Source organism: Penicillium psychrosexuale (genome assembly GCF_028828465.1).
Source record: "Penicillium psychrosexuale strain IBT 29551 chromosome Unknown utg000006l, whole genome shotgun sequence".
NCBI classification, from domain to species: Eukaryota; Fungi; Ascomycota; class Eurotiomycetes; order Eurotiales; family Aspergillaceae; genus Penicillium; species Penicillium psychrosexuale.
Window position 1 is genome coordinate 74,476 of NW_026643191.1, and position 27,850 is coordinate 102,325.

Below are 27,850 nucleotides of genomic sequence, written 5' to 3' on the forward strand. Positions count from 1 at the left end.
TAGCAATGTGCACAAGTGAGATACAAGCATACATATTTTGACCTCAGGATATGGAAATGAAGATATGGTAAGAAGTAGGTAGGAAAAGAGAAGATGGAGGGGTGCGCAAAAAGCAAAGGATGCTAGATGCTAGTTGGAATGTGTGTGAGAGAGGGAGAGAGAGAGGGAACTAGAAGAAAAACAAACCGGCAAGGATTCGTACCAGACGAACCACACTGCCACGTATGAACGCCCAACTGATGCCAATTGAGATGAGACTCGAAAGAGGGGCTATGATGATGTCTACATGTAGACTAGCCACAAATATGATGCAGGGGTATAGATGGTGATGGGAAATGGAAAAGTCAATGAGTATCGTGTTTTCGGTGGAAAATGCCAAAGAATGTACTGAGGCGGCGGCTGAGTTTGCTTTTGGTTGAGTCGACAGCTCCAGGGAGCGGAGCATCCGACTTCTTCTTGCGGGTGCTATTATGGTGCATGAGGTGGGAATTTGAGGTAGGAGGATCTCGATCTGGCCGCGGTTTTGATCGAACGGTTTCTCTTTCCGGCTGGGCTTTTTCAGGAGACTTTGCTCTTGGATAAACAGCTCGAGATGAATCTTCCACCTCAGCGGACGGTGGGCGAGGGGAAGGGGGACGAGAGACAACGATATCGCGGCCGTTCTCGCCCGAAGTAGTGAACATGCTGTGTCGGTTCAGGCGAGTGCTCAGCCCAGAAGCGGATCGTCGTTTCGCTCGATCCATGAATGCAGCACCGGTGGAGTTGGAGCGCCTGGACAAACTACCTCCCTCCATAATGTTGGAACGGCGGATACTGGAAACTGACAAGCAGCGCTTGCCGTCTTCAGTGACATTCGGGAAAGAGTCGGTTTCATTCTTGGCGGTCGTCGGAGATGCATACTTCGCGGACGTTGGAGACGTATTCGACTTTGCGGGCGAAGACACCGGGTCGCCGTAGCGGAAATTGTCTGACCACCCCTCACGGAAGGCAACCCAGATGCCGGTGACGACAATCAAAGTTCGTAGTCCATCGTCAAGAATGACCGAGCTGCCATCGAGGGGAGTCTCGTCCGAGGCATCACTCACGACTGACATTCCTGAGCTTGGAGTCGTGGGGCCGGTGCCAGACCGAACAGCCGTGGAATATTCGTTATTGACTTCTAACTGATTTCGAGTCATGGACGCGAGCACGGGATGTCGGCGGGTGGTAGGATCGATGACACTGAAGGTGAAGCGCTTGCCGTCCTCGCGCGATTGTGTCGTTGCGGGCATAGTCATCCGTCGATTCCTCCCACCACGCAAAGCCCACCGCACGACTTGCACGCCGCTATCTGTCTGAGCGACAAACTCGTAAGACCCGCTTGGGAGAGGCGCAGCCTCCCAGATCGGCCCGAAGTTCAAGCATATCTCCGCCTTTCCATTCATTCGAGCATCTCCTTGATATTTTTGACAGACGGTGGCGACGACTTCGCGATGATCTTCGTCCTCATCCTCCGAGCTGACACGTTTCTCAGGAATGCTGTCCACCGCCCGGTCGTATTGTTCGCTCAACACCACGATGAGGTCATATGGACCCAATCCGTTTCTTGTTCGATAAATGGCTGGGAATTTGCGGGCCAGTAGCGGGAGGTAAGACGTCGATGGCAGAATGTCCACGACTGGTAGGGGCCGAGGGGTTTGCGACACCTGTTGTAGTTGTAGGAGGAGTTTAGGACGGAATCTGAATCGCTTGTGGCGAGCATGAGCGGCGGGGTGGGCGAATTGATACAATGTTTTGGGTCGAGACTTCCGACCTGTGTTTGAACGGGCAACTCGAGGCCTGGCGACCATGGCTGATTCTCTGGAGAGTTCGCCCGAGTCCGAGGCCGACTCAATCGAATCCATCGTCATAGCGGATACAAGGCCCGGACAATCAGTAGAACCATCAGGCAGCCTAGGAGGGCTGTAAAAGGAGTTCAACAATGGTAGAGCAGACAGTAAGAACGTAGGCGAGTAGGTAGTACACGTGGAAGGCTTGGCTTCTGGTTTCTTAGGTTCATTGGCATGGGCAGCTGCGGCATCCGCTGTGAGGCCAAGATTCAACAGCATGTCTAAGCCCTAGCAGAGCCACATTGGAGTGAGAGAATCAGATCTCTGTGGAATTTCACCCCGATCCGATGTACTACTCATAAACGGGCCGTATTCAAACGCGTCAGCTGCGGGGGTGGGAAGTTCAGCCCCAGAGCTATGTGTGGGGAAGGGCTTATGACGAGGTAAAATGGAACAGATGTAGAGACAAGAATGTGCAAGAGAAAGTATATGCAAGGGCAGTTGAAAGATTTGAAGAAGAGGAATGTTACTGCAGGAGCAATAAAGGACAAAGATGCTCAGTCTGAATGGGGCGGTCAGCCTTATGAAGCTATGTAAGAAAAAAAAAAAAAAAAAAAAAAGACCGAAAGGAACTAGTAAATAGAAATGTCGTAGTGGAACGCCATTTAGTTGCACAAAATCCCAGAATTGACCCCCCCAGTGTGTAATTTATGTTTAATAAACAAATTATAACTAGTCTATATCAAAGTACTCCTCCGTACTAGCAAAAATCGCAGTACGGAGTAGTTTAATGCACAAAACCGGAAGTTCAGCTCCTGTCAGCGGGCTCGGCCATATACGGCCTCCGACTCATCCGGATTCCGTGGCGATCATCAATCCCTACTTAGTATCCAGTCAGGTCTTTTTTGGCCTAAGATCGGGATGGTCTGCCCCTCTTGGCAAGCCCCATCTCATTGAAAAATCGGCAGATTGGTCCGAGGCTGGTTACCTCATGAGCCCATATACTAGGGAGAGCTCCATATATTTTTCTAGGCATGGTGGGACTATCACGTTCAGAAGTTGAATTTTCTTGGGGATAACTTTGAGCATTTCATATCTACGGAGTATGAAATCCGTTGATGACCCGTACACAATTTAACCTTGGAATCGGGCAAATTGTTGTGGCGCAAAGTCCGATGAACTAGCGCTTATGCTGGTAGCTCAGCCTTGGGAATAACGGAAATTCTTGGCAGATTGCTATTTACGATATGTACGGAGCACGACGGGTAGCTACGTCGTTTATTGATTCTGTGTTGATCATTTGTTTCACATATCTAAAATGCCCACAAGATAAAATTTGCTAGATGTCCCCAAATCGCCACGGGAGTAAAGTCCCTACCTCGCTGTGTCTAGCAGGTTCTCGCAAGGACGTCTCTTTTCATCAAACCTTGACGCCCGGTGGATCGGATGACTAATTATGCACAGTTATGCAGCCGAATATTTCAGCGTCCACCTCTTGGGAAGGTCGTAAGGTTACCTCGGTAGATCGGTCGACCACAACCCGGTGAATCGTGAGGTAAACATCCCGAAATCTAGACCGCTAGGCATCCCCTATTGGAAGAACTCCCGAGGTCTCATTTAAGTCACCCGCTTAGTGGCTGAGGTCACTGGAAACTTCTTATGGCTCCAGTTCAACCTACCACGAGGCCACCGCCGTTGTTTGCCACACTGCTACGATTGGACAACCCGATTCGAAGTTTGACGCTAGCATTTTGGGCATGGAAGGTTCTGTTGTATATCGTTGTTGTTGCCTGTCCAGGATCAGGTTATGATACCTCCACCTCCTTGATCTCATATGCTGCCAATCCAACGGCTACCCAGTCCGAGTCTCTCTCCGGACCCCTTAGATTTGCCAGATGGGACAGTATCTACTTCCTAGATATTGCCGAAAAGGGATACCTGTACGAGCAAGAATGGGCCTTTGGCTGGGGCTACACTAAGCTTCTGTCTATTTTTGTTTCAGGTACATAATTCCATCTGGGACTCTTCTAGCATCTCATCATCTCATTCTAACACTAATACTGGAAATAGGTATTCGTCTCTCTGGCGGAGATGCTGGACCCGCTAGCACTGCCATGGTGGCAGTGGTTCTCTCCCATGTCGCCCATTATTTGTCCGTATTGGCGCTCTATCGTCTGTCGGCCAATATCTTTGGCCATGCGACTGCCACCCAACACCTCATTTGTTTCCTATCTGCGGCTCTCCACATCATCTCGCCAGGGGGCGCTTTTCTTTCCGCGCCCTATGGAGAGTCGATAGTCTCTTTTCTCAACATAACTGGCTTTTACCTCTATTCATCGTCTCTCATTGCCGAGCGCAATGGGGCAACTCGTCTGCGAGATATTCGGGTTCTCACATCCGCGGTTCTATTCGCGGTTGCCACCATGGTCCGCAGTAATGGGGTTCTCAGCGGGTTCCTATTTGCTTATGATGCGGCAGTTCTGGGCTGGAAGATCTTGACTAAAGGACCTACACTGCACACCACTGTTCGACTTGCAGTGGTCATTGTCGGTGGCTGTATTGTAGGATCTGGGATAGTCATTCCTCAAATCCTAGCCTACCGCATGTACTGCATGTCCGAGGGCGATCTTCGGCCATGGTGTGAGTGGACTTTGCCTAGCATCTACGGCTGGGTCCAAAATCATTATTGGTAAGCAGTCATTCGCGTCCGAATACCACTGTCCTCGCTCTTACTGACTGCAATAGGAATGTGGGATTCTTGCGATATTGGACCGTCTCCAATATACCTCTTTTCCTGTTGGCGGCGCCCATGTTGGCCATTCTATGCCGATCTACGTTGTGGGCATTACAAAGTCCCTCTTCCTCCTCGACTAGCCCGGGCTCAATGCTCGCTCGCTTAGCGGTTCCCCAGGGTTTGCTGGCTGTCATGGCATTCACCAGCTACCATGTCCAGATCATCAACCGCATATCGTCAGGGTATCCCTTATGGTACTGGTATTTGGTTACCAGTGCGGTAGATCTCAGTTCAAGTACTCCCAAGCAAAGCCGGACTCTTGTAGCCGCTGTGTATAGCATGGTGGCCTATGCGTTGATCCAGGGTGTTCTTTTCGGTTCTTTCCTACCCCCGGCATGAAAAAGAATGACCAGCAGGGATGACCCGGCTCAATATTGGCCCGAGTCACCTGCTGTATACATTGATATGTGATTTAAGTTAGAAAACACGGCCTAGACTGCTTTGAATGACCACAAATGCCGCCTCCCGAGTGTTGGTTGGGCAAAATGCTTGCGTAAGGTGCCTGTCTGCCTAAACAGGGGTGGAAGCCGCAGTCGCCCACCAACTGAACTATTATAAATTGGAAAAGAGGGAAAGAAACGAATCTCACGCATCTTTTCAAACAACTATCAAAAACAAGTCCTACTATATCTTTAGTGTATCTTTCCACGCGGCTCACTCTGCCGGGCCCAAGCTTCGTTACGTATAATTATGTCATCACAACCTCGACTCTCTCCCGTTTGACCTCTTGACCTTCACCATTTAGGCATCTCAAGAAGAAGAGAAGAAACAGAGGCCGAAATCTTGAGCTGCTCAATTACCAAAAGAAATACGAGCCCGTCATATTTCCCCTCGCTTGCCAAGAAAAAAAGTACCCCATGCGAACACAGCCGTGTGAAATACAATAGTATTCGGTTCCAAATCCCGCGCTTTTCGGAGTAGGAGCTTCAGAGTTTCATTAAAAGTACGATTTCCTTCGAAACTTCTTCTATTATTGATAGGGCGCCGGAAAAAAAGATACCCTTGTGAAACATCGACGTTGCTGACATATTGCTTGCTTCTAGAGCTCACCCGACAGCAACGGCTACTCTTCCCTGACCTCCATACCCACCTCGTGTCGACCATTCCCTTCCCTATCCCCCATCCGACGATGGAAGCCTCTGTTCCCAAGGCGGTTCTCACATCCGACAATTTCCATCATGCACAAGAGCTCTCCCGGGCGACCTCGCCCGGTGGTGAGCCCGTCGCCGTGAATAGCGAAGGCGAACCGATAGCCCGCGTGCGCCCCCGTACCTATCCATACTTCAAATACCTCCCATACCACCTCGAGGATGAGAGTGAGCGGAATCAAAATCTGCGAGAGATTTTGAACCAGCTCTATATTGCAGTGGAGGCCGGCGACTTCAATCCCGGAGCCGTGCACTGGACACGCGAGCTACGCGGATGGCTGTCGCTCAAGTTCGATCCAACCAAGGCGCAGCGAATCAGCCTTGTAAAATTGTATTTTGAGCTTGCGCTTGCTCCTGGGATTGACCCATCGGTCGCTGAGCGGTTTGCGAGCATGTTCATGCTTCTCACGAAGTGAGATGGGTTCTCAGTGTTGGTTGCGAAAGTAATGCGGCTGCTAACACATCATTTAGGCGCAAGCATTATCTCAAACCAGTCCAAGATCTCATCTTAGATTGGAAGCCTCTATACAAGGAGCTCAAGGCTTTCGTCCTCCCCACCGAGTCCGGCCTCGTTCACTCGACCAACCTGAAGCGCAATGTTAAGACCTTGACCAAGCTTTGCGCATTCGCTCAATTATTCATTGACCCGTGTGAGCTCCCCGCTATGCTTGAGGAGTTCTTGCCTCATTATACCACATCATTCTCAGAAGGTGCCTTCGTTGTCGCCGGGCTCATTAATTTGTTGCTCCCGACATCCCCGGCTCCCGAATCGCGAGTCGATCTCCTACCGCAGAGCTATCTGCCTACACATTTCCATCTGTGGTCATTGGTCGGTCGGTCAAAAACATTTGACACAACATATCTGGACTATCTTTCCCGATTGGCCAGAGATTCTCTGCCGGCTGCTCACATTCCATTCTCCGAGCACGGTATCTTCACAAAGGAACAGTCCGCTCTCCTTTTCACTGCGATATTGAGGTTGTTGGAGATCCCCGTCGGGCAATCCACTTCCCCGTACAGTGCCTTGGTGGATATCTCGTCTGGTTTGGGTATCATGCTTGATCGAGATGGGCGGAAGCACCCTGTTGCTCATCATATTGCCCGGTGGATTGTGATGTCGCTTTCACCCGCTTGTGTAGATGCCGAGGTTTCAGTTCTCACACAGCTGGAAGGTCTAATCCAAGCTGTCGAGACGTTCTTCCACCCTTCAAACTCAGGTCATTGGACTAAGACCCTGTCCCAACTGGTTTATTACCTGACTGATTTCTTCGTCATGCGTTGGAATCGCGAACAAAGTGGTGAGCTGGAAGTCCCGCCCGAGCGACGATTGAATGAGGCTCTGAAGAGGCGGTTTGTCTTGTGCATCCGTGACGTAGTCTTCATGGGCATATATGCTAAGAGCGGCACTGCAATTACCTTCTCCCTGTCAACCTTGCAAGGTCTGGCCTACTTAGAACCGCATCTCATCCTACCCGGTGCTTTGCAGAGAATCTACCCTGCGATTCAAGGTCTTGTCGAAGTACACCGGACTGCGTCTTCTCTTCGGGCTATGACATCGCTGTCTCGTGTCATTTCGCGTACCAAGGGTTATCGTTGTCATATGACAACTTTGTTGGGTCTAACACTACCTGGAATTGACGCGAATGATCTTGAAAAATCGCTTCATGCTCTATCGTTCATCCAATCGGCCTGTTACAATATTCCAATGGTCGATTTGACCCAAGGGCGAGAGGATATCAACTGCAACATGCTTGCCATGCAATGGATCTCAGGTGAAATGGAGAGGATGGAAGAGCAAGGGTCCGATGTACAGCTTGGTTATGATACAGAGTTAGATGACGAGACCGAGGAATTGATCTTGCGTTCTTCGACATGTGGTTTCGGAGACTTCACGATAGCTTTCCTAGGTCGTGTCTTCACACTCTTGGAGAATCTGCCGGACGTATCCAGGGTTCGAAACGGTTCACCCGAAGAGAATATCGTGAACACTCTTCCCGCCACGTTCATGCCTTTGCTCGCTTCTCTCTCTCCAGAGTATTACGATATCGCCTTGGGGAAGATTGTGGATTTCGTGTCCAACCATGTCATCCACCAGGCTCGTGATGCAATGGCTTTCATCTGCAACGCCCTGTGCAAAGTCAACCCAGAGAAGGCCCTCAAGCGTTTCATCCCTGTCTTGACTTCAGCTATCCGCACTGAGATCGAAGATAATGGTGCTGGATCAACCCGAACCACAGGAACCGATGTTTTGCCTCGTGATCGAAGTCTAGTATGGAATGTCAGTATGCTGAGCATGTGCGTGGTGCATGTTGGCAGCGCCGTCATTAGTCACCGCCAAGAACTGTTTGACATTGCAGTCTATATGCAACAGAACTGCCGTGGCATTCCTACAGTTCATATTTCCAACTTCATTCACCACCTTTTGCTCAACCTGACTGGGACTTATACTAATGATTTCTCACTCTACGAACCTTCAGTCAAAGCGAACGGCATCGAGCCGAAGCTCTGGAGTTACCAAGCCGATGTGAACAACCTCACCATCAATTGGCATGTGCCGACGCACCAGGAAATTGAGTTTGCCGTCGACGTGTTCAAAATCCAAACAGAAACGGCTTTGAAGTCCCTATCTGCACTGACACATGAGACATCAACTGTCAAGCGTGATGGAAGCGGCAAGGACTGGTCAGATGAGGTCACTCGCAACCTCGTACTCCTGCGGCTCGTGTTGTCTGGAGTTTCTGTCCTCTTTGATTCCAAAGCCGCATCAATCACAACACAAGGACCCTCGAACGGTACCTCCGGGGATGTCGAGATGAAGGATGATTCGGGTGTTTCTAATGACCATGAGAATGATGAAGATGCTGTTCTGGACAGCTCTGATGATGCTATAATCAGACAGGCTTTCACATACCCCACTGGGTACGCTCTCAAGGAGGGAGACCCATTATACACCACCATCCATGGACTCCGTGAGCGAACTGGCTGGGTCTTACATGATGTACACCGGTTCTTGAGCGATAAGCAAGAGGATGATGTTCCTTGCTTCGGGGCTTTGTACTCTGCCTTTAGATCGTGGTTTGTTGATGTGGGCATTGAGAGGTCCGCTCATGTACTCGATCGAGTGACTCGCCTCTTAGCCGCGGACATTCATCCTTACAAGATGAGTGGTATGCGAAAAGATTACCCCAGACCCTTGCTTGTGCGCAGAGCCAACGTGTATCACCTCCAACGCCTACGACACAACGCTTCTCCCCGTCCTCGGTCTAAGCTTGATGAAATTCTTCTTCTTGATATTGCCGAATCCTGTGTCTCGCTCTACACAGAAACGCGCCGCAATGCTCAAAATGCAGGCGAATCGGCACTCAAAGCGGTCTATGGCGGCAGACTACTCGTCATTCCTCCTCTGCTCACGGCTCTGCAGAGGGGTGTCAAGGAAAATGATCATGCACGCATTAAGGGAGCACTCTACTCGCTACTTCTGAGCAGTGTAGCCAAGACTGTCGGGCGGCATTGGAAGTATGCGCCTGCCGTGGTCAGAACATTTATTGATGCCAGCGCCGTTGATAAGCCTTCTGTCCAGAAGATTTGCTCCACCGCAGTCTTCCAGGTCATGGATTACGGTCGCGCGATGGAGCGAATGGCTATCCTAGATCAAGAGATTGTAGAGGCAATTGCTCCTATTGAAGATGTCAGCGAGCAGATCGAGAAAAAGCGCGCAGTTGTCAACAGCAAGCGTGTTGCTATCGAGAAGAAGAAAGCCGACCTTTCCGAAGAGCTGGTCAACCTGGCGCGGGTGTCCCATTGGAAGATTGCCAGTCGCGCTGCAACCATCGTTATCACTATGGGTCTCCGCTTTGACTATATCGCCAGCGATAACTTGATCGAACTGATGACACTCGGGTCTATTGACGACCACCCTGGCTTGCGAGGCATGTACTCCCAGGCTCTCATAGCGCTGTTCACGATGATTGATGTGCGGGCCATCTGCACGCACGAGTACAAGAACTATATTCTTGGCCATCAGCGTTTCCCGTCCAAAATCAAGGTTGCAACAAAACCCTTTGAGAAAGGATACACTGAAGAATACCTTTCTAGCTTTGCAAAGCCTGAGGCGGAGTACTACGTTGATCACGACTTCCCGGGCTGGCTTGTGTGGGGCAAGACTATGCCGGCTTACAAGTCCAATGTAGCACGGGATATCGAGTATGACGATGTTGAATGGAAGGTTCGCACCAAGATGGGCAAGTTGTTTACTCGCGAGTGGTTCTCCAAATTCTTCATGTACTTGAAGCAAGAGCCACGGGACCCATCTGCTGACAAGTTCCGCATGTCCTGTGCTATGATGCTTCTCTACGCATTCGAGCTCATGATCCGAGATGGACTTACAGTCGTCTCGTTTGAGGAAATCCAAGAGGAGATTAAGGACGTCTTTGGAGACGGCAGTGATAAGCACCAACATCGTGCCACGGCTGAAATTCTCGGAGCTTTGATATCTTCGGTGACGGATACAGGCGTGGAGAAGCGGACTATGGTCTGGGAATATGCATTCCCTATTGTACGAAAGGTCTTCACCGATGGCCTCACTCCAGAGAACTCTGGCTATTGGACAACATTCCTTCACATGATCCTTCAATGTCGTGATCCCCGCCGCGCTTGGCCGTTGGTCGATTGGTTGTCCAGCTTCCGTCTTGATATGTCGACCAACGCAGCATTCAAGGAAAGCTCTAAGATCAACCTCCTGCATCAATGTATCATTGATTCCGGTTGGCACTACCAGCTCGAGAAGCCCATTGTGAAGGATTTCCTTGCGCATTTGGACCACCCGTACAAGGGCGTCCGTGAGGCAATGGGTCAAACTCTTGCAACGATTTATCGCACGAGATACCACGAGTCGTACCCTGATGTTCAGCATCTTCTCGAGGCCCAGAAATCATCCTCTTCTGTTGGCGCATACCCCTACCCGCCTACTGAAGACTTTACCAAGGTGATTCATGGGGTTTTCAGTCGAATCGAGGAATGGCGGAAGGCCAGAGCTCCTGGCCAACAGACACCCTCATCCTACACCTCGGGTAGCAAAACTGTTCTTCTTTGGTTGGACTCGACCTTGTCTTCTCATGAGTGTACCCAGCTTGTCCCATTTTTCCCTGATGTCTTCACCGCGCAGCTCCTGCACATGATGGATGTGAAGGAGGACCCAGAGCTTCAATCCCTTGCATACCACGTTTTCCGTCACCTCCCTAACATTCCGTACCCTGCGGAGAAAAACTCCGAATTCGTTCAATCTCTCATCCGCATCGGACAGTCATCCCCGTCATGGCACCAGCGCCTGCGTATTATGATCAACATCCAAATCATCTACTTCCGCCGCCTGTTCCTGCTCGACCCCGCAGACCGCGACAAGCTCTTCGAGTGTATCGCCTCCATGCTCGAAGACCCCCAGCACGAAGTCCGTGCTGGCGCCTCGGCCACATTATCCGGCATGGTTCGATGCTCGCCCGTCTTCCTGCGGGAAAAGATGGTCAGTCGCTTCCATGAACGCTTCACGAAGCTTTTGGCAGACAACCCCCTCCCTAAGAAACCGAAGAACTTCCGCTCTGGAATCGCCTCCTCCGCCGTCTCATCCGGCGCTGGAACCCCCACCCCCGAGCACAACCGCTTGATTATCATTCGCCATGGTGCTGTGCTGGGTCTTGGCGCTTTGATCCAGGCCTTCCCTTACAACAGTCCTCCGCCTCACTGGATGCCCGAGGCACTGACTACGCTAAGTATCCGCGCGGCCAACGATCCCGGCATCGTTGGTTCGAGCGTGAAGTCGATTATCAGCGAGTTTAAGAAGACTAGACAGGATACTTGGCATATTGATGCAAAGGTTCGTACTTATGATATAGGTTCAATCCTCGAAGCAAACGGCTAACGATTTTTAATATAGGCTTTCACCTCGGATCAGCTAGAGGACTTGTCAGGTGTTCTATGGAAGAGCTACTTTGCGTAAATGGAACTTGGGTATTTAATTTTCGTGGGTTTCTTTGGATTGGCGGCGGGTATCCTAATGACAATGTGATTAATGGCCGTTCGTACATATTCCAAGCTCTCTGATAGGGTGGTGTATCTTTAGTACGGAAATGAAAGACTTGTGCTATGCTTATTTGCTCTTTGTATAGATACTGTGGGTGGCCTATTGTGTTTAAAGGCTATAATTCACCGTGATAAGCGTCTTTTCTAATAAGCCCAAGAATTGAGTGTGACAAGTGAAAGAACAAGCCAAGCAGTGCTTCATATTCAACGAGCAGCCATATCAGGAAATGAGGGTGACATCCGCTCCTCAATGTAAGACTTTGGAAGTTCTCCTAGGATGTTGGTCACTTTCAATGAAGTATGGTATAGCTCCGAGACCTAATACTATTTACGAAGGACTTGTATCTCCCACGGCGTGATACATTGTATGACAATCACACAGGTCATATATTAGCGACATGATTATTCCAAGAGATATCCAACATATAGCTATTTGGCTTGTACAACTTCAGACAGAATCCTATTGTGTCTATCTATCACGTTGGATTCTAGTGGGCATTACCCAAATCTTAATCGGAGATGCAGTCAACACCGCGTAGTGATGACATCGTAGGACCAAAACCTTCCAGTCATTACGGTCAAACAGATCCGTTGGTTCCTTTCACTGATATATGCTTGTTCATACAGTCTGATTGCTCACCTCTGCACTTCCCTTTCCATCTTACCACGCACACCACGCACATCCCGTGGCTTTCAGAGCCAAAGAATGCAATTATCCGCCCTGTAACTTGACTGCCACTCACTATGAAACTCCTCAAGAGAAACAGGACGCCATCTCCGTTTTACATTAAGTCTTCTGTCTCTCCACGGGATCGCCGGTGGATCTGGTTGCGCTGGCTGGGGTATCTTACCTGTCTGGTCGCCGTTGTCCAAACTAGCTCATATCTCTTTGGGTACCCGGAGACAAACATAATCCAGACTGTCTATGCTTCGTTACAGGGCCCCGGGGTCCTTCGGCCTGGTCAGTATCATGGGAATGTTGGTTTGTGGGACAAGATAGCAGGCGACCACTCACCCGAGCCAGATGCGTTCGGCATGGCACATGATCGGAGGTTTGTACCTATCCCAAGTACCTTATGCGTGAGTTGATACAAGATTATGCTAACAATCAACCTTTGCAGAGACAAGCGATTCTATCAGGGCGGTACCCTAACCCTAACCAGCATCGAGTCTGTCAACGCCTCGCACCCAGTCCCACTTGTCTACGATCCATACCCAGCATACAACAGCCGAGAATGGAAGAAGCGATTCCATGGAAGGTTCCAGCCCTGCCTTGGCCCCAGGGGTCGTAATCTCAACCGCAGGTCTGCAGAAGATATGATGCAAGTCTACAAGGGTCAACAAGCCGGGTTCCCAGCAGCGCGATTCGGGTCATACGAGGCATTGGGCCTGGACGAAAATGTTTGCACGGACCGGTACTCCCGCTACGGGGCATATGGTTATGATGACGATGGCGAGGACGAGGTACCGGGTTTCACGCGCCTTCCCCCAGTTCCGTGGTGCGAGGTTGATTGGCATAGACTGCAAAACCTTTGCCTGGAAAGAAACGCCGACAGATACGAGTCCATTGCAACCGCTAATTCGTCAAACCAGAGCCCATTAGCCTTTGACCTTCCCCAGGATTCTCTCAAATCACGGGAGTCACCTGCAGGTGCTTCGGGTGTGAAGCAGTACCATCCTCGCTCGGCTGTGCTGATTCGGGCTTGGAATGGGCTCAATTGGAAGCCTCACCATCGTGAATACCTTCGGGCTTTGATTATGGAACTTTCTCTGCATTCTGGTGGAGAATATCAGATCTATCTCCTGTGTCATGTCAAGGAGGACGAGATGCCCATTTTCTCTGATATCAAGACCATCAACCGGCTCAGGAATGCTATCCCGAAGGAATTTCGGAATATGGCTCTGTTCTTCAATAACAAACTCTTAGAGGCTTGGTATCCCAAGATCGAAGAGCACAGGTGAATCAATCATCTCCCATTGACCGATGTTAAAGACACCCTTACTAACAGCACTTACAGTCCCCAACTCCAACACCACCAACCTCTGCAAATATTCTCCCAGCTGTACCCACACTTCGACTACTACTGGCAGCTAGAAATGGACGGTCGCCACACAGGACACATTTACCAATTCCTAGACAAAGCAGTTTCATTCGCACGCCAACAACCTCGCAAATACCTCTGGGAACGCAACGCCTACTTCTACACCCCCGGCGCACACGGCAACTGGAGCGAATTCAAACAAATGGTGCACGACAGCCTATCCGACAGGTCCAATCTCACAATATGGGGCCCAGTATCCGGCACCGGGATCAGACCAATGGGCCCAGTCCCACCAGTGCCATCCCCAGACTATGACAACTACACCTGGGGTGTCGGCGAAGAAGCAGACTTCATAACCTTCCTGCCAATATTCAACCCGCAAGGCACGCAGTGGACATTCCCCGATAAGGTCTGGAACTTCAGATACGGCCAGTACACGCCGCGCCGCGCCGCGGTCATCACCATGGGCCGGTACTCGAAACGTCTGCTAGATCTGATCCACAACGCGCAGGCAACGAAGGGTCTCGGACTTGCGTCGGAGATGACGGGTGTGTCGTGGGCTATGTTCCACGGCCTCAAGGCTGTGCATGTTCCTCACCCTATCTATGCGGATGGCCAGTGGACGCCGAGAGAACTCGCGCGCATCTACAACCCCGGTCCGCCGGAAAATGTTAATGGGGCTCCGGATAGTATCTGGAATTTCGATCACATGTTTGATCATATCATGTACCGGCTGTCGTATATGTTCACGACACATAGCGCGGAGGATTTGTACAGGCGTTGGCTGGGGTACAAGACTGCGGAGCATGAGGGTGGGAAAACAGTGAGTATATATATTCGTCAGCTGTTTTTTCTTTGGGATTATGGGATCAATTTACTGACTTGTCTTTTCTAGATATCCGAGGATCGCTACGGTCGACATTGTTTCCCGTCCATGTTTCTTCATACGATCAAGAACACGGCTCCACAAATGGGCCCAGACAGGGCTGTTCCATGATTCATATCCATTTACGGTGGTTGACTTGTTGACATCTCAGTTTCTTATGCTTTGACTTATCGGCGTTGATGTAGAAGGCACATACGACTTGCTTCACTGTCTAATTTAGAGAATCCGAAGTCATTTGATATCATTTGCATTAAGGAACCGCCCATTGTACTACGAAGAGATATTTTGCAAGGCAGATGATGGTTGCGCCATGTTGAACAAATCGTAGAATTGCACTAAAACTGAACTCTTCATCGCTGTATACAAAAAGGAGAAGCAGTAAAAGGCCATCAAAAAGGCCACGACGCAAAAAATTAGGCAACTTATGTACGTGACTGGAACAAGCTGATGAACCAAAAGCAATTTACCGTTCATATGCTCTGTGAATTTTGATAATCCCGGTCCCAAAAATGAAAGTAGTCCATCTCATGACATCATTAAGAACCCCGGGGGAGTGCCTCTTCCTCTCTATCCCCTGGAATTATACTTCTCGTTGAAAGCATTGACCGCTGGAAAAGGATCTGGTTAGCATATGACATCGTTTAGCATGATCGGAGTAACCACTTACCAACAGCAATCTGTCTATAGAGCCAGTTCCGTGAGCTTTCATCTTGGACAGGAATGAAAGGTCCGTTGGCACCACCCTTGAGCGTGATACTCATTCCCGTGCGCTCCTTGGAAATGGTCTGGATATCCGTGAGACGGATATCCCACTCGGTATACAGCTTCTTCGTGCGCACTAGCATGATACGTGCGTACGTCAACAGGACCAGCATATCTCGGCCAGGAAGCTCTAGGTGGGCAATGTAGTCTTCATCGAAGTATTTGCCGTCGTCCGTGGTCTTCAGCCAGAACTGTCCAAGAGCTTCGCGCTGCGAGTACGGCCGCACAATGCCATCGGTGCCAATAAAGCGGGTGAGTCGAACACGGTCGAGACCTTCGGCATCGAAAACGGTAGTGGTGTTTCGAACACCTTCTGCCAGATCTAGTAGGGATTGTTAGTGATGAATATCCAGAGAGAGGGAATGGTTCAACTTACTAGAGGCAAGATCGAATGCGCCGATTGCTGGCTTGGTAGCCAATCCAAGGACACCCTTTCCAACACCTTTGAAGAATCCTTGGATACCTTCTTTCTCCGCACCTTGCAGTGGATGACGTGCCAAGCCGCCGATACCGCTTGCAAGACTAGTTGCAAATGCACTGCCACCAGCCGTGATTCCATACAGAGCATGCTTGGGGCGGTTGCGCACTTTGGACATCCGACGCTGAGTTTGGAACTCCTTATCAAGAGTAGCGGCGGCGAGACCCTTGGACATACTTCCCGTAAGCTTGGCCATACTGTCCGAGAATCCGAAGATGGACTTCTTCATGAAGCTTGTGGCACCCTTTGCGATACCAAGACCCAGCTCTTGGGGACGGTCGGTCATGACCAAACCCTGATATGGCTCATAGAAGATAGCGGCGACACCAGAGCTGACATTGTTGAACAAACCGACAGGGTTACCCAAGAAGTCGGCCGAACCGAGAATGATATGGATCTGGCCCAGGAATTCTTGGGTATAGTGTGCACGGATATTGGCGACCAGGCTGGGGAAAGAAACACGGGCATTCTCGAGCATCAGAGCATTGAGTCGGACTGGTGCATCATTGACATTACCCATCGACATTGTCATGACGTTGACAAAGAACATCAACGGGTTGGAGGGCTGCATAGTATCTTCCACATTGACGCGCTCGGTGCGCATGAAAGAAATATCCATCTGCATCGGCTGGAGATGCAGGAGCTCAAAGTACACATCCTGCCCATTGTCTTCCTGTCGCGGCTCTGGAATGTTGAGGTCTTCATCGCACAGTTTGCCCTCTTGTTCCTCAGCCCATGAAGCACCTGGAATCTTGACAAAGTCAAGCATGGCAAGGACGAAGTCCTCATCCAGTTCAAGTGTCATTTGCTGCAATAGCAAGGTCGCGTACTTGATATAGAGAACACCGTACGAGTCGTCCTTGACACGTGTAACCATTGCATGGAAGATTGGGTGTGCTTCCATTTCCTTGCCAGTCTTCGGAACAACACTGGGGTAAAGCAAGATGGGGAAAATGCCACCGTAGAGCTGGTTGTCGATCTGGATCCATTTGATCGTTGCGTTTAGAGTCTGGTACAGCCTCGACTCCCTGAACTTGAACTCAATCTCGCGGAATGTGAGATACAGCAGCTCCTTCAGGTTCTGGTTGATCAATGAGATTCCAATGCCACCTAGGCGAAGTTGGGCCTTGAAGTTGACGTCCGAATTCATTTCCTTGATCTCGAACCCAGCGGTGGAGCCGACCTGGGAGGATTGTCTACTTTGTTGCTTGTACATACTCTTCGACGGTTTGAAGTTGGATAGCACAAGGGTCTGAGTGGGGCCATCAGCAGCAATGTTGATGTCAATGATCTTCTGGTGTTCGCCAGGCTGCGAAGCTGGAATCCGCATTGGGATCAGGTTTCCTATCTCGGCAAGCTTGATATGGCGCTCTTTGCCCTGGCAGGTCAACACGAGAGACTTGTTCTTCGTCGCCGGGTAGTCCCATGCATACGGCATGATGCTCCGCGCGGGAATTCGATACCGGATAGGCCTCCAGCCGCTAGTCTGGTCTTCTTCGTCATCATCTTCCACATTTGGATTGGCTTGGTAGAAAATGAACTCCATATCACTTTCGTTACGCATGGAGAACGGCCAATTGCGTTGCTCGAGGCTGAAGTGCAAGAAAAGAGTTGCTCCTTCCATGATGATATCAATCTTGATCAGCTTCTGCCGCTGGTTCGCCTTGGCTAGTTTAACGTGCACGGTTCCCACATCGGCGATGTTGAACGGGGAAGACCATTGGTTGTTGACTCCTGGGAAGCAGAGGCACAGCTGTTTCTCTTGTACTTGACGAAGGAAATGAAGTGGTACCAACTGCCCGTTTTTGACCTGGAGTACGTTGGACGAGCCTGGCTCGCGAGCCAGAAGATCTTCGTTGAGCTTGCTCTTTAGGATGAACCGTGGAGCAAGAGTAACCACCTTGGTCATCTTGTACTTGCCCTCGCCTTCGGCAACAGATACTCCGGAGTGGAACTCAGATCTACCTTGGCGATCGGGGAAGATGACCTCAAAGGTACTGCCAATAGCCTCGAAACTCTGCGGCTTACTCCATGCAGAATCGCTAACCTTCAGGATAGATCGGTTGCTTTGATCCTCGTTGGCATAAGAGTACATGTATGGAAGTGCGCGACCCTCGTCTCTTGGATCGGCTCTGAGTCCTTGACCAGCGGCATTTCTCGCAGACTGGAGGAATGCTTTGCTTTGAATGTCCATAGGAAGGCCAGTCTTGTTCAAGACAAGGTATGGGCTGTACACAGAAACCTTGAAAGCACCACCACTGTTAGGGATGTTGAAGTAATGAAGCTGTAACCTCAGTTGAAGACCTCGCTCATCCTTAAGAGTCAAGGTATGCTCTCTGCGGTAGTCTTGGGCATTGCCGTTGACAATAGCAAACTCGCTCTGGCGGAAGACCGAATCTTGCAGATCAATGCTGAGCAACAGCAAGTGGGAAAGCTCCACGACGTGGACCGGGCTGACGCCACCCTTCCTCAAGAAGTTCGTCCAATCCTTCTTGGTGTTCTTGTCGTAGATGCGGTACTTGAAATCGTAGGGCAACAGGTTCTGAATCTCCACGGGAGCGAATATTCGGATCCTCATGTAGGGATACACGCTCGTAAGCGAATCCTTGCTATCAAAAGTTGCGTTGACTTGGAAATAGAAAGGAGGAGCCTGCTGTCCGTTTTCGCTAACGCACTTGACAGTGCGTGTAGGTCGCTTGATGAGGTCCTTCCAGAACAATCGCTCATCTGACCAGTCATATCCGAAGCCCTGATCGGGACGAACAACGATAGAATGGAGGTATGCTGATCCAACGGGTGCCGGTCGGGCATCCCCAGGTAAAATCTTCTCAATCTTCAGCAAGTGGCCTTCTCCGGGGCTGAAAATGCCCAATTCCACAGGAATTTGGGTATTGTTCTCGATAAGAAGCGGCGAGCGGAATGTGATGTACTTGACATTATCGGGTCCCAGTTTGACTTCCACGAGTAGCCGGTGAAGAACACTTTCTTGCTTCGGCTTCAGAGCGTAGATAACCTCGCCCTCACGCACGACAGGAATGCGGCTGATACTATCGAAGCCACTGCCTTCCAATTTGACACCAACCACTCCGCCGTGGCCTTCTGGGGTGAGCGATTCACGGATAGCGGTGGAATCTTCAAATCGCCATGGGGCTTCTTCGCCGTCAGTAAGTTTCGCCGCTGGGCCTTCCACTCCTTCGCTGACATCGGCCCAAACACTGAGGTCAAATCCAGTGTAGTTGCGGATTCTGTATGGGGCATCAGCGCCTCTTGGCTTGGCAAGGACATCCTGATCAGTAGAAAGGAACTGGAAGGATTTGGATGCGAGTGCAATCGTGGCGGATGTTATGGTAAGCTCCATTGTCTTGTGCGAATACACATCGAAAGAGAAAACATCCGGGTTGATCTCCTTGGCCATGTGGAATCCTAGCTGCCAGGGCTCAATCAACGGCTCCCAGGCCGACTTCGAGAAGTTATACACATTCATAAACGTTTCGAAGTTGGTATCGGCATTCAATGTTGATGACCAGTCGCGTACGTCGATGTTGAATTTTTTGACGCTCCAATCGACCAAAGGTAGATCGTGTAGATCACCAATAAGAATGACTCTAACTCCGTCGATCTTGGCAGACATCTCTTCGCGCTTGAGGACAACCGAACTTTGTGACGCAGTTGTCCGATCCAGGTTTCCAGCTCCTTGACTCAAGCGGTTGGGTCTCTTAGCAACGGCAGAGGATGTCTTGCTAGAAGAACGCCCTCTGGTTGTCTTAGTGTCCGTGATTTTCTTCGCCTCTCCGCTCTCAGTCTGTTGGGCATTCTGGGTCATTTCAGAGGCCTTGTTGACAATCTGGATTGCCATCAGAATATCACGCAGAGACAAGCGAAGAACCAAAGGCTCAAGGTGCACCTCAATGGAGGTCAAAGCAGAGCCCTTATCTTGCGATCGGCTATCAATGGACATTTCAAGTGTGAAGTCATCCAGAATGCGGAGTCGAGACGTCTCAAATTTGTCCATGCGGCACAGGAACATGCCCACTTTTTGAATCTGTAGAGTCGACACATTTTGGTGGGAGATGAGAACTTCCTTGGTACCAAGTACGATAGCTTCGGAGTGAGGAATGGCAGGGTTGGCCACCATAATCACCTGAGCGTCGACAAGATTCACCCGGAACGAAACAGTCATAGCCGCTGCTGTGGCATCGCCCGAAGAAGCCTCGGTTATAGCCTTGTTGGAACTCACAACAGTATCGGACCCTGACTCAGACTCCTCGGGTGATTCGCTCTCATCCTCCACCACCTCTATCGGTCCTTCAGAGGCAAATGCAGACTGGCTGAATGACTGTAAAGCAGACAGATAATCCAAAGCAAACATAATGCGAGGGCTGTCAATAGTCAGCATCGCAATGAGGTGCTTCTCTGGTCCTCCAGACATGGACACGCTAGCCATAAACTGCTGTTGGACATCATTGTTGATCAAAGACATGATGTTTCTGAACTTGTTCGAGTCCTGCTTGCGGCTATCGCGGATGGAGAATGAATGAATGAGGAGCTCCGACTCCAATGAGCCATCTGTCAACATACGCAGCTTGACTCGAGTATCATTGAGAGAGAACTTGGACAGACTGGAGTCCTCTAGGCGGCCGACGGGCTGGTCGTCGTTCGCTAGGATAAGCTCCAAGCCGACACTGTCGACCTTAAAGATCATATCAAGTCGTACCCAAGTCTCTTTGTTTTCGTCATCAGGGGGTGCTCCTCCCGAGCCATTTTGTGCTTGGACGGCCTTTGAACTAGCCTCCCTAGTAGGTTCAGTCACCGACGAGGGCAGCGACTCCATAGCCTCGAGCTCTTGCTGTTCGGTATCTGTGGCAAACGCATTCGGTATCGACTTTGATAGCTCCAACAAGAACTTGAGCTGGCTCTGGGAGATACGGAGATTAATGGGAGATAGAGAACCCTCGATTTCCATGTCTGGGCGTGGGTTGTTTGCTTGATGCTCCAAATAGCAGATGCTGAACTCTAAGTTCACCTTCTGAATCATCTCCAGCTCTTCGGATGTACCGTCTTCGAAATGGAAGTTGGAGGTTAGGCGAATATTGCGGACACCAGTCGAGATGACGTTGACAGCAGGGCTGTCCTTTCCATCGTCCATGGGGACAAATTCATTCTTGGCGTAGATTTCACCAAGGTGAGCGATGATTGTGTCTCGAGGGCGGCCGTCCGTCATAACGCGAGGGAAAACTACAATGGGCGTCTTCACAATAATGTCAAGCCGTACACGTGAAGCATTCTCCTGGAGCTGGTTGGCCTGGCTGGCAGCGGCTTGGCGAGCTGCATTGAAAATGGCTTGCATCTTGCCAAACTTGACGAGGAAGTGGATGATCTTCCGGTAGGGCTCCTCTAGGAAATTGATCTTGATGGAGCCAGATCGCAGATAGACCTCGGAATCATAGCCGGGGTGTGTCTCACTATCGGGATCGAATGTCTCGTACTTGAAGTCCGCGAAATCATCTCCTTCTATGGTCAAAAGGCGTCGGATATCAGAGTCCTCCGCGGCACCCAGGTTGACATCGTCGACCAAAGTCAGACTGCCTATCCGAGACTGAATGAGCATCGAGCTGCCCACGAGGAAAACCCCAACGTCGGCAGTGTTCAAACTCAAAGTTGCCAAGCGGACTCCATCATTGTTGAGAATGAGCGCAATACTCTTGAGATTAGCCTTGATGCGAATCTTCCCAGCTTGCTCAGGCTTCTCTTCCACGCTGGCGGTCCCTTCAATAGCCTTGTCTGTTTCTGGGTTGGGTTGAGTCGGTTGTTGAGGATTTGTGAATGTCAGGAGGGTGAAGTCCAGAAGCGTGAGAAGTGTTTTTCTCGTCACGACAAGATTGATAGTGGAGACTGATATGTCAAGGTTCATGGCAACCCCTTCATATGTTGAGTCAAACTCAGGGGACTCGGGTTTAACCCGTACCATCTTCAGCTGGAACAGGTCCTTGTCTTCGTCGGCATCAAAGCCTTTAGAGGAAATGATTCTCTTGAATTCGGGAACCGGATTCTCCTCGATGTGATCATCCACGCTCAAGGACTTCAGAATGACCTCGGCGACCATGTCGTAGGGGCGCATGTAAAAGTCCAGCTCAAATCCTTCGGCAACCAGTTCAACCAGCAACTGATCCCGTTGCGGGTCATGGGGGTCAGAACGGGAGAGTGATCCACGTAGACGGCCAACAGTGAATTTGAATTCGAAGTCTCGGCGATGGATATTAGCCGGTGTATCGACGCGCTTCTTCGCATGTTCGCTGTCTACTTCATCCTCATCGTCGTCAACAACAGGGAGGTCACGTTGGACTGTTGGTTGGAAGGATGATGATCTGTCTCGTGTGGCTGGGGCTGCTTCTTCCTTGGCTGCCGCGGTAACTGAATCAGAGGCAGACTTTTCCGTATCGAATTCCGGGATTGCAATATCAATCAATTTCATCAAGCCCTTGTATTTGGTGTCTGATATTGATGCGTGAAGCTCTGGCAGATGTCCAGATATGCGCGTTCGGGTTAGCTGTGTCACGCTCGGTACGATACACATCTCCAAGGCAAAATCGACATTGATACGGTCGATGATGTGGAAATTCCTAGACTCGACATTCGTGTTGAGCTGCGCTTTGGTTGCATCAACGCCAGGTCCGATGAGGACTTGGGTGGAGTCCAGTTTGATGAGGAAGCGATCGTACATCAGATGCTCCAGTTGCTTGTAATCATCCTCCGCATATTGTTTTTTCTGCTTGGACTGAATTTCTCGCATCGCTTTGCGGTCGACCAATTCGCTGTTGACACTGGCATGACCGGCGTCGATAATCAAGCAAAGTGAACTTGGTTGTGTGATGCTTTCTGGTACAATAATCAAAGGCGCGTGGATATCGAATTGCGCATCAACCTTCTTGTGTTCTTGCAAGGCAAACTCGAGGCCGGCCCGGGTTTGCTGCCGCAGTCCTTCAACCGTGGCACCCGCGGTGTCTAAGAGAGCACCAATCGACTCCATGTGTCGCTCGGGTGGCTCAAAGAACTTCACAATTCCTACGAGGAATCGAGGGTTGTAAATGACCTCAATACTCTTCAGCTTGACCTTCACCGCCGTATCTGCATCGCTGTCGAGCGGGTTCTTCTCCAGCTGCAGATGGAACAAACTGTCCTCATCCTGAAGATCGTCTGCGCTGGTTTGCGAGGCAAGGTCATCATCGTCCTCGCTTAGCTCTTCAACCTTTGTAGATTCAGGGGGAGAATCCTTGACCTTGACGATCTGGGGATAAAGAGTCCCGGCAGTAGTGCCGTCATACATCTTCAGCCCTCCAAGGTCAAGATCAAGGAGATAGGAATCATGGCGTTGAAGTGCCTTGGCTCGGAAATTGTCAAACACTAGCTTCATGACCTCATTGGCCGACCCGTGAGGGTCCTGGATTAACGTAAAGCTACCAGCCCGAAGACTCCAGTTGACCTGGAGTTTAACCCATTCTCGAGGCACATCCACACTCTCGGTGATAGCCTTCTTTTCATCCCAGTCGATGGCGTTATACAACTCTTGTCGCTGCTCTTCAGTCATAGCGGTCTCCTCGGACTCCTCTTTCTTAGCGCCCCAGAGCCAGGCAGACCACGATTGTTGTTCTGCTGGCTTTTTGACCCCGACATTTTCTTTTCGTAGCTGGTTTCGTGCAAGTGAGCGCCAGAATCGGATATCCTCGTAGCTCAGTTTTGCTTCCAGTCTCTGCAGTTCCTTGGTTTCTTCGGGCGTGAAAGCCTCTTCCTTCTTCGTTTTTTTGAACAAGGCAATGTACGCTATGCGGTCATCTCTGCGCTCCTTGATATAGTCCCAGGTCCAGCGCCTGTTGCGTTCGTGGATCTTGCTCAGAACGGCTTCTCCTGCGAACCTCATCCATGCCCGGGGGTCTTCTTTTGGTGAGGCCTTAGGCTGGATTTTCTTATGTTCCTGGTGGCGAATGAAATAATGGAATAGATCGACCAGCATCAACGCGTCGCGATATTGTTTGTCATCAAGAACAAAGCCGAGCTCATCGAAGAGCAACCGTGCTTTGATTGCGGGCCGTTCGTATGTGCCTGACTTGTCCATTTCCAGTCCAGCACGGCCACTGACGGGGCGCAACATGAATTGGTTTCCTTCGTCGGCATCGATTGCAGTTCTCAGTTTCTCTATCAGATCAGCGCGGCTGATTCCCTGGGCCTCTGCGCCTATATCCGAGCCTCGCCCGGTTCCGAGCAATTTGGCATCCGTATTCCAATAAGCCGAAAGAGCACCGAGGACGGCCAGTTTATGCGTGACACTGGAGTCGGATTGGATGAAAGTCGGATTCCATTCCCCGTCTGTGCTGACGGCACTCAATTCCTTGAGTGTCACGCCGACAGCAAATGGGTGTCCAGGTGATGCGATAGAGTCTTCGTAGCGGAAATGCACATTCTTGATAGAAATCTGCAGGTTGTCCACCACGGCCGTGATCATGCTCTGTGTGAAGCTCTGATTCCGGCGCTGTTCCTCTTGGCTCATGCCTTCCGCATTGCGCTCGCGCAGAATTTCGGCGCTCTCAACCCGTTCCATCTTCAGCGCGTTCTCTCTCTTTGCTTCCTCTTCTGGGTCAAAGTCCGCATCTTCTCTGGGCGCCGCGAGTAGGAAGACATCTTGAATATCGACTTTCACCGGTTTGCCTCGTAGGTTTGACCATGGGATTGATAGTGTAAGCTCTCCGAGGTGGCCTTCGACGACGTTCAGAGGGAGACGTAGCTGATCGAGCGCTTCGCGGCGTAGTTCAAGGTTCCGTAGCTTGACGTCGCCGGACCAGATTCCGATGTTGAGCTGGGTCGCATCGAAATTCTTGACGTAGATTCCCAGGAACCGGTTCAGTAGGTTAGCAACCACTCCCTCCAACATGATTGCGGCGTGGAGCCGTTGACCGGGCCTGGTGGTCGGGCTCTATGGCCGGTGCGGGTGTCAATAGGTGGGGATTCCACGATAGTCTGTAATTGAAGGGATTTCGCAAGTCAGTGGCGATCCAAGTGAAAGGAAACAAGGGAGCCTCTTCATTAATTGGACTCTTACGCGATAGAAGGGCTGCTTTTATGAACCCTGGCTGATAGGGAACATCCAAGCCATCCAACTGAGAGCACGCGCGATACTGAGGTGGGACCTTTTTCCCCTCCAAGCAGAGCGGAAATCGGTTAAGATATGACTAGGTGTCAGATTAAGAAGGGATGTAGAGAAATCACAAGCGCTAATTGAGACAAAATGATGTTGGGTATTCCAGCCCAAGTTCAGGCAAGTTAATGGCCCTGATTGCGTGGATCAAAAGAGATGATATCTGTTACGCAAATTGTATGATCGAGGTACTCGATACAAACGGGGTACAGCTTCTTACGCCAGGGGCGGGTATCATTCCCGCCTACCACCAAGTATTTGCAAGGTACAGAGTACTCGAGACACGATACACTTGGCACTACGTGGGAAGTTGGGGGGCCAGTGGTAAGTATTTTGGTTACTTTCGTTATCAAAGCCGTTTACGCACGAGGCAATGGCCCTGAGAATCCCTGCAATATACTGTACCGTACTGGTGGATACACACTTGTTTACCCCAGGAGTGACGTAGCCTCCCTGGTTAGGGCAGCAGCCCCCCGAATTTGATTGGCTGGTGGAGGAATTGGTGCCTGAGGTAACTTTATCGACACCTGAGGCCAAAACCTCTGCATCGAGCTACAATCTGCACTTCTGGTCGCTGCGATCCGCCCTAAAGCACACCACACCTCATCACTCGGTCACTTCATTTCTGGATATTCTTATTTGTTCCCTCCCGGAAAGCCCACGCCGCCGACTTTCTGATCAAAGTCTTTTTCCGGGTGTATACCCTCAATCTCCACTCTTCTACTTCTGTCCAGCTTTTTTTTCAGGTCAATTGGGTGAGTTGACATTGCTGTCCGGCCGTACCCGAGGCTTTTCTCCTCCAACTTGCTAACCCGACGACAACGAAAAGCTCTATATCTCCCCGCCATGTACCGCAACGCCGCCGCCCGCTCCGCGCTCCGCGCATTCTCGAGCTCCAATGCCTCCGTGGCTCGCTCCGCTCTGAGCAAGCAGATCTGCAAGGCCCAGATGACCTCGTCGGCCCGCAGTCTGCTCCGTCCCTCCGTCTCGTGCTTCGCGCTCGCCGCCCACAAGCCCGTTACCACCGCTCTTGTGCGCTACTCGTCTTCTGCGGCTAAGGTGAGATACGGCATACGCCTTGTGATTTGTGATTTGCAAAAGACACTCAATGGCTAATGTCGATACAATAGGAGCACGATGATGATGATGTTGATGTTATGGCGGGTATGAAGTCCGAGGCTGTACGTATTTCCGTTCTCTGTGGATCCGGGTCTGCACATGCTAACTGCGCCTCGCCGATATAGAAAGTTATCAAGGATACCTTCAGCTTGAGTGAGGTCCCCAAGGAGGCCCTCTACCTCGGTATGGCCGGTGTCGTCCCCTATCTGGCCACCTCTCTGCAGACCGTCTTCCTCTCCTACGAGATCAACCGCGCTGCCGCTGTTGGCGAAGGTCTGATCTTCTCTGGCGAGAGTGCTGAGCTGATGCTGCACATGCTCGAGCCTGTCCAGATCGGATACGGTGCCGTCGTGAGTGATCCCGAGTGTCTTGAGTAATCAGTTAGAAGTTTGCTAATCGCCTTCTACGGTTAGATCCTTTCTTTCCTCGGTGCCATTCACTGGGGTCTTGAATGGGCTGGCTACGGCGGTAAGTTCGGTTACCGCCGCTACGCCGCCGGTGTGATCGCCCCCGCTGTGGCCTGGCCTACTCTGCTGCTCCCCGTCGAGTACGCTCTGATCAGCCAGTTCCTCGCTTTCACCTTCCTGTACTACAACGACGCGCGTGCTTCCGCCGCTGGCCGTGCTCCTCACTGGTACGGCATGTACCGTTTCGTGCTGACCTTCGTCGTCGGTGCCTCGATCGTGGCTACCCTGATCGGCCGTGAGCAGATCCAGCAGACCACCGCCTCCGAGCACAGCATCAAGGACAAGATCAACGCTCTGATCTTCTTGCAGAAGAAGGAGAAGGAGGAGGCTGCGGCTCGCCGTCTTCAGGCACTCGAGGTCGAGGATTCCGAGTAAATATGCCTTTTAAGGTGAGGGGCATGCCCCCGAGACTGATCTCGATGTTTGCATTACCGTGATTTCCTGTAGAATATACGCAGAACGAACGCACTAGGCCACTGAAATTTCTTTTGTTCAATTGAAGTGTCGTAGTTGGGACAAAGTATTCGAGTAAGAGTCTTATCGTGAGGGATCTGACATTCCGCATCGAGTGGGGGTAGATATAAGCGTACGGGTAGCAGGATATAGGTATCCATGGGATGCTCCCGCATTAAAATTTCTTTTCTTTTTCTTTTTTTCTTTTTTTCTTTTCTCCAACGGATTCAATAAAGCTACACACGTGCTTGGCATCAAATCTGAGTTAGAGCTGCAAGATTAGGTACGTACAATAGCTACTATATGTCGCAAAAGGGTACAATTGCTAACCGGCATCCTCCTCAGGTCACACGGGTTGCCGCAGATCGGAGAGGGATAATCCAAAGGGGTAAAACGAATCTCACGTACATACTCGAGCGGGTCGATCCCATTGAAACTGTCACGGGGTGCCGAAAATATCGACTAAAGATCTCACGGACGGCGCTAGTTGAAACGGCGCTGGAAATGGGAAAAAAAGAGGGTACTTTTGCCAAAGTGGCATGGCTTTCGTTGCTTTCCTTTGCTTGCAAACGGCTTCGAGGGAAGGTAAAGCGAGACCTGCATGCGAGGTACGCATAGTAGCGCCCAATGG

At 50.7% G+C, this 27,850-nt stretch overlaps 6 protein-coding genes across 6 annotated transcripts; 4 read left to right on the forward strand and 2 right to left on the reverse strand.

Annotated features, from left to right (window-relative positions):
* Positions 1 to 344: 344 nt before the first annotated feature.
* Positions 345 to 2,087, reverse strand: N7518_009880 (uncharacterized protein; the record flags this gene model as incomplete). Its single annotated transcript, XM_057190806.1, has 1 exon — positions 345 to 2,087. The coding sequence occupies one exon, from the start codon at positions 2,085 to 2,087 to the stop codon at positions 345 to 347; it is 1,743 nt and encodes a 580-aa protein (XP_057036942.1).
* A 1,380-nt stretch (positions 2,088 to 3,467) lies between these two features.
* Positions 3,468 to 4,941, forward strand: N7518_009881 (uncharacterized protein; the record flags this gene model as incomplete). The annotated part of the gene is made up of 3 exons (XM_057190807.1): positions 3,468 to 3,810; positions 3,879 to 4,497; positions 4,554 to 4,941. 3 exons carry the CDS (start codon positions 3,468 to 3,470, stop codon positions 4,939 to 4,941), a joined length of 1,350 nt encoding a protein of 449 aa, XP_057036943.1.
* Positions 4,942 to 5,731: 790 nt separating this feature from the next.
* N7518_009882 (proteasome activator BLM10) lies at positions 5,732 to 11,742 on the forward strand (the record flags this gene model as incomplete). Its single annotated transcript, XM_057190808.1, has 3 exons — positions 5,732 to 6,162; positions 6,222 to 11,619; positions 11,680 to 11,742. The coding sequence occupies 3 exons, from the start codon at positions 5,732 to 5,734 to the stop codon at positions 11,740 to 11,742; spliced, it is 5,892 nt and encodes a 1,963-aa protein (XP_057036944.1).
* An 827-nt stretch (positions 11,743 to 12,569) lies between these two features.
* N7518_009883 (DUF3405 domain-containing protein) lies at positions 12,570 to 14,864 on the forward strand (the record flags this gene model as incomplete). Its single annotated transcript, XM_057190809.1, has 4 exons — positions 12,570 to 12,877; positions 12,947 to 13,783; positions 13,844 to 14,690; positions 14,763 to 14,864. 4 exons carry the CDS (start codon positions 12,570 to 12,572, stop codon positions 14,862 to 14,864), a joined length of 2,094 nt encoding a protein of 697 aa, XP_057036945.1.
* Positions 14,865 to 15,320: 456 nt separating this feature from the next.
* On the reverse strand, positions 15,321 to 24,916 carry N7518_009884 (membrane morphogenesis protein VPS13; the record flags this gene model as incomplete). The annotated part of the gene is made up of 3 exons (XM_057190810.1): positions 15,321 to 15,361; positions 15,421 to 15,837; positions 15,892 to 24,916. The coding sequence occupies 3 exons, from the start codon at positions 24,914 to 24,916 to the stop codon at positions 15,321 to 15,323; spliced, it is 9,483 nt and encodes a 3,160-aa protein (XP_057036946.1).
* Positions 24,917 to 26,026: 1,110 nt separating this feature from the next.
* N7518_009885 (DUF3429 domain-containing protein) lies at positions 26,027 to 27,141 on the forward strand (the record flags this gene model as incomplete). Its single annotated transcript, XM_057190811.1, has 4 exons — positions 26,027 to 26,239; positions 26,311 to 26,361; positions 26,425 to 26,649; positions 26,713 to 27,141. The coding sequence occupies 4 exons, from the start codon at positions 26,027 to 26,029 to the stop codon at positions 27,139 to 27,141; spliced, it is 918 nt and encodes a 305-aa protein (XP_057036947.1).
* Between the last annotated feature and the right edge of the window lie 709 nt (positions 27,142 to 27,850).